Raw genomic sequence first — 10633 nt, forward strand, 5'->3', positions numbered from 1 at the left:
CAGTGAAAGTACTGCTGACTACAGCTAAGCTGCTTAGTGCTATATCCTGCAATGCACATGTGCAATATTTGTTTCATCATTTCAAAACAAAATGTCTCCTTCCCATTTATACTTTTGAGTTGCCTGCTTGGTGCATATTATTATATCTGGATAATATACCCTTCCAATGAATCCTGGCTGGAAATCTGGGTTGATAATAACACAGTGTTGTGCTGAAGGAGTGAGCATACCAGAAACTAAACTGCTAATTTGATCACAGTGCTCTGCCCAAACTACTGTTCAGTGTTGATGTTTGTGCTTTCTTGAATTTCTCTGTATTTTATATCATTGAGCCACAGGTATTTAACATAGGATTTTACCTCAATTTATGTATTATGGAGTAGGGAGCATTGTGTTCATCCAGTCTGACACTCACAAACAGCACAACACAATCCTTCAGACACACTTCAATTACATTTCATCTGAACTGGGCAAATTAAAGCATTCAGCTTTGATTCAAAAATGGCTTGTGATTGAAAACCAATGACTCAAGTCATCAGTCATCCCAATTATTTCTAAACTTTACTTATTTAAATTATTTCTAAACTTAATTTCTGCAAATTCATCTTCCAGCCATCAGATCCCATTCTCCATTTCCCCACACTTAACTGTGTTCACTAAGTACAGACTTACAGCCTGTCATTGAGTCATCTCACAGACATCTCCTTTTCAGCTACTCACCCTGTGAAGCTTTACAAGTTTACCAATCCCTTAAATATTCAAACTCTCCTCTCCGAACTTTTTCCAGACCATCAAATTCCCCATAAATTGTGATCTGGACCCAGTGCTCCTGCAGTGATTACACAGTGCCAATGAAACCTGGACATAATTTTTCCAGTCCTGGTGGACATTTCCCTCTCTACTTGTCCAAGGATTCTCACAGATCCATACAGAAGCTTATCTTTTGGTTATCCTTCAGGAAAAATCTACTTTTTTTCTGACTGGATTCTTTCCAAGACACTGACTTGCCTTTAAATATGGCCTGCCTTGTTGCATCCTAGTGAGGAATGCAAATCACTTGACATTTGTCTCTATTAAAATACATAGGATGGGTTCAACTTACCTAACTGTGAGACATCTACACCATCTCTAGATTGCTCTTGCAACCACTGGAGAAAAATAGGCACTTCCAGACATCTGAATCAGGTTGGGTGCCTACTTCCCTTCACTGCCTATCAAAGGAAACTGTGGTTTGCTCAGATGCAGATGTCTAAAGTTAGCAGAGAGGAACCCCAGGCAGCACATTCACTTGCAGTCAGCAGGCCAAGGCCTCCAAATTGCATTCAGCCAGTGACATATTTATTGATCACCTATCACCTTTATCACCCTGTTAAATAATCTTATTTTCTTCCAAGAAACCAAGAAAAAACATTAAGTAAGAGAGGGGCAAAAACCCTCTTTTTAAGTTTAAGGCTCTTCAACAGAAACACAGCAGCATGGACAGTGTACCCTATTGATACTTTAAAGTCTGTGTCCTGCACAGTTCTTAATTCTTAAAATGCTGGAGTATCACTTTTGGATGGCTTCAGTTTCTGAATGAGAGTGCCAAGTCAAATATCTTGATACAGTCCACCACCAGCACTGGTCTTTACAATCCAGACTGTGCTCACATCAACCTGTGGTCCTTAGATCAGAGAAACTGAGATGGTTATTTCTTTATAGTCTGAGAGTCTGTACAAGCTAGATGTAGAGCTTGGACACCTAGGAATTGATAAGGGAGCATTCAAGCACATTTATTTCTTGCTTCTCCAAGTAGAGCAACTTGGTCAATGTCTTCATGTATAATTTGTTTGTTTTTACTGGGTCAGCTGGTATCTTTCTTCATGTGCCCAGTGACACATACCCACAGATGTACAGAAATAGTGGAGGGCTGTAACTAGAGCACCCCCGAATGAAAAGCAGTTCCTGATGTGATGCAGAGAGAGACACATTGTACTTCTGCATTAGCAGCAGCAAAGTCAGTAGTTAACTTGGTGTCTCCTGTCCCTCACAGGCACTATTCCACTGAAAAACATTGTTATATCACCATGAGGTTTTGTTTTAACTGGTGTACCCGAAACTTGCCTGCTCACAACTGCCTGCTGAGCTAAACCTTGAAATCTCTGCTCAGTTTCCCTTCATGGCCTTCCTCTAGGCAAAATTCCCTCTGATTTCAGCATATGTTTTGCTTTAACGTTTCCAGATAAAGAATGTTGCAGTAGTTCTACTCACAATCCTTTTAAGTGTCACTTTTAATGATGCTGCTGGCAGTTCTTAGGCATTCCTTTTTTTTTTACAAAAAGCTTCTTTATAAATACATCTATATATTTCTCTTATTTTTATGAGATGCCAGCAAAACATATGGCAGTATACAGCTGAGGGGAATAAAATATTTTAATGATAGCTTCCAGAGAATTCTCTCCTTCTGTCTGCCACTAACACCATGGCTAATGAGTGTGTGGCTGGTATGTGACAAGTGATTGGAAAGTCTATTCTCTGGTTTCCCATGTAAACAAAGTGGTTTCTCACAACTGTTGTTCAAGTCAAAAGCAGCCCTACTTGGCAAACAAACCTGTCCTTAAGAACATTCGATGGGAGTGTTTATGCTTGGCTCCTGAAAAGGAGACCAACTGCAGCTGCAGTACAGCAGCACAGTGTACTGACACTGAGGCTGGACGGGGCCAAGTACTAAGGGTGTGCCCCTTTACTTATTTTCAAGCATATATTTGGGAAAACACAGCCCTTCCAAAGACACAGTATTTGGTCTGTACATGTATTTTATGGGCGTTATGGATAAATGATCAGTGCCAGGGACGACCTGCAAGCAGGCTGATCTGGGAAACACCTCTCTTCACCCACATAATGGGAGGGGGAGATAAGGGAAAGGAGCCCTTTCCAACTCAGTTTGGCAGTACCACACTCCACATTGGTCCAGACACTGAGATTTCTGTGGTAATTTCTCCCAAGAGATCATTCAGTGTGCATATTGAAAACTTCCAGGAAGGGGGAGGGAGATTAGTTTATGTAACCTGTGCAAATATATCTATTTTGATAAGAGGGGACTCAACAGTCCCTTCCACCATTGTACTTTCTTCAGTTTACATTGATTTAATCTGAGATGAGAAATGTCTCCATTTGGAAGGGAAGGAAGGTATTTTCCGGTCAGGAAAGTTCTTTAAATCCTTGCAATTTCTTTGATCTATTTAGACATTTGGAAAGTGAATCCAAGTTCTGTCAACCTTTGGTTAATAAGCACAGGTTAGAAAACCCTAATGAGTTGAATGCATTGCCTAGATATAAATCCACAGCATGGAATATCTTTTTTTTCAGTAGAATAAGACATCTAATTTTATCTACAAAAAATTTTAAAACTACAGCATCTGTATTTGAGAATTTTAAGCTATCTCTAATAACATATTTCTTCTCCATCTGAGAGCTGTCTGACATACAAAAAGTGTGTCTTTCAAGGGATATAGTATATAAATTGTCATTAAAGAAGATTTTGCTGAGTATATAGCATGAGGATCACTTTTTTTTTTTTAGGATAAATGTTTGATGGAATGTATTGCTGCATAATTCAATCATAGTTTTGCTTCTTATGAAAGGTAATTCCCCCATTTTCATTATCATGATCTTTGCTGTGCTGCCACAGTCACTTTCTCTATCTCATCCAGTTGTCTGTTACCCTGTTGCTCTATTCCAACACCTGAGGTTTATTTAGATCCAGTAGCTGCTCAGTAGGTGCATTTCTCCTATTAGCTAGAATACATCTGACCTACCTGTCCCTCCAGGAGTCTGGCATGGGATCTTAACCAGTTACCCAAGGATGAAACAAATGGCAGCTTTGGGACAAAGCTATATTGCAAACAAGAGCTGGAAAATCTCAGAAAATAGTAACTTAACCAAAAAATAATGTCAGGGCCATGTGGGATCATTTGTCAAATGGGACTTCCACCCAAGTGTGAAAGGCAAACCCAAAATAAATACTTTGTAAATTCTACCAAAAGAGAAGGTGGAAGAAAACTAATGTACCACTCATCCAAACTCCTCCATCTTACAGTGGAACACTGAATACTTTGTATAGCATAAGCCAAATAAATGTACTTTGCAAACAATATTCAAATTTCATGAACAAAACCCCCTGACAATGATGGAAAGACAGGGAATGCAGATCCTGGACAGACTCATATCCTCTCTTACTGCTCTGCTATATAATTTCATTATGTCAACATAGGCAGCCTATCTCCTCATTACGTGAAATGGCATTTTGGTTTTGTTTTGTTCATTTCTAGTAAGAATCAACAAGTTTTTTTAATTTCTAACTATGCAATTATATATTCCCCAGGCTACTGCTTTAATTTTTGGGTAAGGACAGATGTGTAATTTGCACAATGCTCTTCTAACCTTAACCCATGTGCTGCAGAAACTTTGCTATCTGTTTATTGCTGTCCTATAACCATCTGCACTGTTCTCCTCAGTCCCTAAGGCAATGTTAAATGTGTCTGTACACCTACTGACTTTCTGTTCTTGGCTAACCTCTGATTCCAGTGTCAGGACACATTGCTTGACAGATCATTACTGCACTCCAACAAAGCATTTGTGCCTATGGTTTCTGAATGTTCCTATGTTAATCAGTTTGTTCAGCTCCAAATGAACAAAATCTGCTTGGGACATTGTCATTTCTGGCTTATGATCATGCTGTCCTCTTTGGGTACAGCTGAGAAATATCATGATTGTGAGGCACTATCCCCTTTTATCATCTGGGAAAGAGTTTGAAAATACAAAACCATGCTGCAAACAGGCTGGGTAGCAAAGATGAAGAGCTATGAAATTCCATTTCTGCACTTGAAAACTTTTTTCGGACTGATTTTTGAAGGTGTCAGCAGAGAAATCCAGTTTCTTCCTGAAATGCTAGGGAAGTGAAAAGAGGAGGGAGACCCTGTCCCCCCAGCCTGTTTTGTTCCCCTGCATGGGCAGTGCAGTGCTTGCCTGGACTCCCTCCACTCGGAGTGTGCAAGGACCAGATCACTGTTGCTAGAGGCCAGCAGGTTCTCCTGTCTTTCAGACAGCTGATCTTCATAAAGGAGAAGGATTTACACAACGGACAGCACCTACAGCAGTAGGACCGAGGCCTTTTAGGGAAAGCATAACACACACACCTTCATTCAAAATTCAAGCTGGCAGTCCCCTTCCATACCCGTATGCACTTTGGGAAGGCATGTCCCGGGAATCCCAGCCCTGAGCATCAGCTGCTATGGCCACAGCTGTCCCCTAACCCCGAGCATCAGCTCTGCTGGCCAGAGCTGTCCCCTAACCCCGAGCATCAGCTGCTGCTGGCCACAGCTGTGCCCTAACCCCGAGCATCAGCTGCTGCTGGCCAGAGCTCTCCCCTAACCCCGAGCATCAGCTGCTGCTGGCCACAGCTGTGCCCTAACCCCGAGCATATCTGCTGCTGGCCACAGCTGTGCCCTAACCCCGAGCATCAGCTGCTGCTGGCCACAGCTGATCCCTAACCCCGAGCATCAGCTGCTGCTGGCCAGAGCTGTCCCCTAACCCGGAGCATCATCTGCTGCTGGCCAGAGCTGTCCCCTAACCCCGAGCATCAGCTCTGCTGCCCACAGCTGTCCCCTAACCCCGAGCATCAGCTCTGCTGGCCAGAGCTGTCCCCTAACCCCGAGCATCAGCTGCTGCTGTCCACAGCTGTGCCCTAACCCCGAGCATCAGCTCTGCTGGCCACAGCTGTGCCCTAACCCCGAGCATCAGCTCTGCTGCCCACAGCTGTCCCCTAACCCGGAGCATCAGCTCTGCTGGCCACAGCTGTGCCCTAACCCCGAGCATCAGCTCTGCTGGCCACAGCTGTCCCCTAACCCCGAGCATCAGCTCTGCTGCCCACAGCTGTCCCCTAACCCGGAGCATCAGCTCTGCTGGCCACAGCTGTGCCCTAACCCCGAGCACCATCTGCTGCTGTCCCAGCTCCTGTCCTTACCTGCTGCAGCCGGCAGCCGGCCGCGGCCGCGCTCCTCATCCTCGCCCGCTGCCATGGCCCGGCTCTGCTGGCCCGGCTCCTCCGTGCCCTGCCCGGCCACCATCGCTGCCCCCTGCGCACCTTCACACGGCTGCGCTCCTGCCCCGGCCGGCCGCCAAAGCGCAGCCTGCTCTCCGCATGGCCACAAGTTCCTGAAACTGCCTGGAACCAAACGCAAACCACGAAGTGGTTTGTGAACAACTTTGTTGCTATTTCAGAAGGCTTTGCCCTTTGCAGTGACACGGGCTGTTGCTATTCTGGGGAGCCTATTGCAGGCGAGGGGAGGGCCGTCTGTCGGAAGTATTGCTTTTGCCTTTTAACAAATAGTTGAGACATCAGACATCTCTGCACAGCTCCATGCACATTCCTTACCCATTCACTTACAGGGTCTCTCTCTTTTCCTCCTCTTGCTGCTGTTCATACGCACAGGTTTTTAGCAGAGAAGGCGCGCTGAAAGGGAGGGTTTGAAGAGTTTGCTCTGTCAGCTAAAGTTAGGGCACTGAACGGCATCGCTTCGTTCGTGTAGCTTATGAGCAAGTTATGGTGAGCAGCAGTGGAGAGGAAAACAGCCATGGCAGCCCTTTGCAGCCTGTGGCATTAGGAGCCAGGACTTCAGACGGCAAAGATGCACATGATATTTTACAAGAAAATGCAGGGCAAGCCACCCTCTCTTCTGAGACCATTATTTGTCGGAAAACTGAGACTGACTCAGCTATATTGAGTCAAAGAGTTGATTTTGCTGGCTGCTGGGAGTCATTCCATCCCAAGTCGCCTCTGTGGCAGCAGTGGTCAGAGGCTGGACAGCAGCGGGAGGGAGTTTGCAGTGGGTGCAGGTGAGCTGCCTGGAGAAGCTGCCTGCCCTGCTCAGTCCCAGTCCTGGAGGAACAGTCTCCAAGTGCTCTCAGACCCGCTGCCTCCATCAGGAAAGTTGTCCAAGCTTTCATTCCAGTGGGAATCACTGTTGTATAATCTGGCAGTGCTGCAGGCTTCTTGTTTGTGCTCTCTGATTGCTTGCTTGCTTGCTTGTTTTTCTAATACACTAACGCCTGCAGATAGCATGGGAGGGAAAGGTAGACGTGGAAACTTGGTAGCTTTTGCAGCATTTCCAGACAGGAGAATTCCTAAACATTTTTTCCTTATGTAGAGCGGGCATAATAAGCCCTTTATCGATGTTTGCTTAGCAAGAAAAACTGTGATGAAAGACATTGTAACTGCTCCATCTGACAGCTGCCTCACTGTCAGCTTCAGAAACTGGACTGCCAGGGATGCCGTGGGGACATTGCTGCCATTGGGGAGTTTGGGTTTTGGCAGTGCCTTTTACATGTAGTTAAACTTGTCAGCCTAACTCTGCTCTCACGTGTTACATACTTTCCTTGTGAAATGTCCACCTGTCAGTCGGTACAGGAGGCTGCCAGTATTGTAAACAGTTTCTTGACACTTCCAAAGAGGTGTTGTTTCTTCATGGGATATGTGCAAAAACTAATGTTAACTTTTAAAGAAATTATTTGTATGTTTTGGGGGAAAAAAAAAAAAAAAAAAAAGAGGCTGTTTAGGCTGGGGAATGAAAGGAAATGTTTTCATAGATCAAACTCAGCTGTGATAAGATTCTTCTGTGATAATGTGGTGTGTAATCGACCTCCTCTAACAGCCCACACCTCATATAACCCACAGCTTAGCCCAAGCAAGCTCTCTGGAAACTCAGCTGACTCCATAGGTGCACAGCTATTCCCACATCCCAAGTGCCTTCACGTGGAATGGTGCTGGAGATGTCAGAGAGCTGCAGAGGTGCCTGTGGCAACTTGACAGGGAGGAAAGTTTTGCTCCCAGACATGAGGCCCTAGAGATGCTTTGGGGTTCACTCCTCCTGCTGAATCACTCTTCACTGTGTTACTGATTTTGACAGAAGAGATGTAACACTCAACTGCTCAAAAACCCTCTAAACTAAATGCCAACCTCTAGCTAAATATGCTGATTATACACAGCTTCTGGCACATACAGACTTGAAGAGGATTTAAAAACTTGTCAGGAACTGCACCTTCCCCTGAACAAGAAGCATACTACCCCCAGGAGTAAGTAATAAAAAGACTGCTTTACATTGAGTTATCTAATCTTAGGATTAACAGATTTTATTAAATGAATGTTAAATAAATACAGTAATGAATTTTTTTTAATATGAAAAGAAAGAGTATTTTAGACAAACAGTAGGATTTCTTATAACTGTGTTTACACCTAGAGTCCAGTTCCTTCAAAAGCCAGAGCCTAGAATTATTTTAAATGTTTACCTCCTTGTTTACTAAGAAATCCAGTCAAATAATCCATTTTTCCTTTCTAGTTCTGCCTTTATTTAATGCCACCTGCAACATAGCAGTGGTTTAGCTTTGCCCCCTGGGATAATCTCAGAAGGTATTTACCTAGCTTGCATGGAGGGTAAAGCAGCCAGTAGACACAGTACAAACCATAATGGCCAGAGAAAAGATGAAGGAAGACATCCTTATTCTGAGGGCTTGTGTTTGGGCTGCCCAAAGGGCAGTGCACCCTTGCCATGCTGAGCTGTGGGTGCTGCTGAAGTGCCAGGAAGGCTCCTGGGCTTCCACCTGCCCCCTCAGTTACACCCTGTGCCTGTAGAAACTGCACCAGTGTAATATGATCCTTGGAAAAAAATGTTCCCAGTAAGTGGATATGTGAAATATTTTAGCCTGAGATCTGCTGTTTGCATGGTGTTGTTATAAGGGATGGGCTGCAGTGTCATCAGTTTCAGCTGGCAGTGAAAAGCCACAGTTCAGCTGTGGCAAACATCTGAGGAATTGATGTTATTGGTATTTACTGGTGCTAACTGGGAACTCAGAAAAGGAAGGAATTGTAAAAAAGCTGATTGCAGCCAGTGAAAGCAAACAGAGAGAGCAAACCAACAGCCTTTGCTGCTCTGCAGTCAATCCAGCTGTAGAGGGATGGCGTGAAAGGCAGAGACTGAAGCCCTTGCTGATGGCCACAGGGTCCTGGTCCCACAACCCCCTCTGCTTCCCACCAGAAATAAACAGTCAAGCAAGCAAGAAGAGCTCTAGCACAACAGACATGACTGTGATAAGGAGGAAGAAAAGGACATGGGCTTTGATGCTTCTCAGCTCTCCATGGTTTTCCTGTTACTGCCTGGCCTGTGCACAGTGCTCAAAGCAATCTCTTGGCTGGGGCTCTGTGCCAGGAGCAAGGTGTCCCTGGGATCAGGGGCAGGAGCCTGCCAGGGTGGTGGCAGGCTAGCACAGGGCTGCACCTCTTCTGCCCCTCTCATGGCTACCCAGGAAGGGAGTCCTGCTGGAACTAAGGAGCAGAAGGACCAGGAATCAGAAGGCAACAAATCCAAAACGCTGAGATGGGCAACAGATTAATGATGCTCTGAGGAGTAAGAGCCCTGGCTTCATAGCTGTGCTGTGGGAGGCTGGGCAGAAGGTCACACCCTACAAGAGCAAGAAAGATTTAAAATTTCAAAGCAGGAGAGAATCAGGAGACAGGCAAGGGCTATGAGAGCAACACTCTCATGAGATTCCCTTGGTTTTACCCGTGTGCAGTTGGCAAGAAATCACCTTTTCTGCTATCTTCTCAGTTCCTTGCTTTCAAAATCAGCCAAACACTTTAGTACTAGAAGCATGGTTAGACTAGAAAAAGAAGATAATAAAGTCACATTAAATTGCTGAATAATCTGTCTGGAAATTCTGTGAGGCTGATGTGGGGATTTCTTCTACCATCTCCAGTTGTGATTTGTGTTTGTATTTCTGGTGATATAATAACTCAAATTTGGGGCTGTGGAGAGACAGGGAAGTTGGTGATAAGCTAACAGAAATTAATTAAGAGTTGAAGAGTTTTCTGAATCAGTTTTCATATGCCATTTTTATCAGAGTTGGGGTAAAGAAGATCATCTTATTTCTCTGTAGATTTTATGATTCTTAAAAAGATAGTGAAAGTCTCCTAATTAATTTATTTTGAAGTGTAGAAACAAAGTTTTTCAGCAAACTGTGGAGAACATTAAGTTACTTTGTTGCATCTTTGATTGTTGAGATTTGCTCTCAGAACTAATAGTTTGTCATTTGCAGAACATGTTCATGAGATAGCTGGCTTGGAACACCAGGAGGAAATCTGGGAGGACACAAGAATGAAAGTGATGTGGAGAGGAGAGACAAGAAAGAAATGGAGAAAAACCAAAAGAAAACCATGCTATTTATTTAAAAAAAAAAAAAGGTACTAATCTAGAAAAGCATGACTAGCCTTTACCATTAGTGTTGACACATTGATACCCATACACAAGGAGGAAAATATGCCAAAATTCCAGTTACTGAGCAATGAGAGCTGGATAAAAACCTGAGAGCTACTTCAAGAAAGTAAAGTGATCCCTCCTTCAGCAATTTTGAATATAAAGATAATTGTTATTACTGTTGTGCAGCAAAAGAATTACAATAAAGCAGTCAGTTTTTCAAAGATTTTTTTATAAATGTGAGATATATTTCATAAATACAATGTTTAGGCTATGCCATTTGTGTAATTTTGCAAATGAATAAACTGCAGATACATCAATAAATGGATAATACTTAGTAAGTAAAT

The 10633-nt window shown here is 43.8% G+C and overlaps 1 protein-coding gene across 3 annotated transcripts in view; it reads right to left on the minus strand.

The window, feature by feature from the left end:
- The window catches only part of SLC2A12 (solute carrier family 2 member 12), a 31549-nt gene extending 25265 nt beyond the window's left edge, over positions 1-6284 (minus strand). For 2 of the 3 annotated variants that reach the window (XM_056486556.1, XM_056486558.1), the window contains exon 1: positions 6005-6284. In XM_056486556.1, the coding sequence (XP_056342531.1) occupies positions 6005-6107 (103 nt within the window). In that variant the 5' untranslated portion in view covers positions 6108-6284. The remainder of the gene's footprint in view (positions 1-6004) is intronic. The other variant, XM_056486557.1, reaches the window with a different exon arrangement.
- Between the last annotated feature and the right edge of the window lie 4349 nt (positions 6285-10633).

This window comes from Oenanthe melanoleuca, chromosome 3 (genome assembly GCF_029582105.1).
Source record: "Oenanthe melanoleuca isolate GR-GAL-2019-014 chromosome 3, OMel1.0, whole genome shotgun sequence".
Taxonomy (NCBI): domain Eukaryota; kingdom Metazoa; phylum Chordata; class Aves; order Passeriformes; family Muscicapidae; genus Oenanthe; species Oenanthe melanoleuca.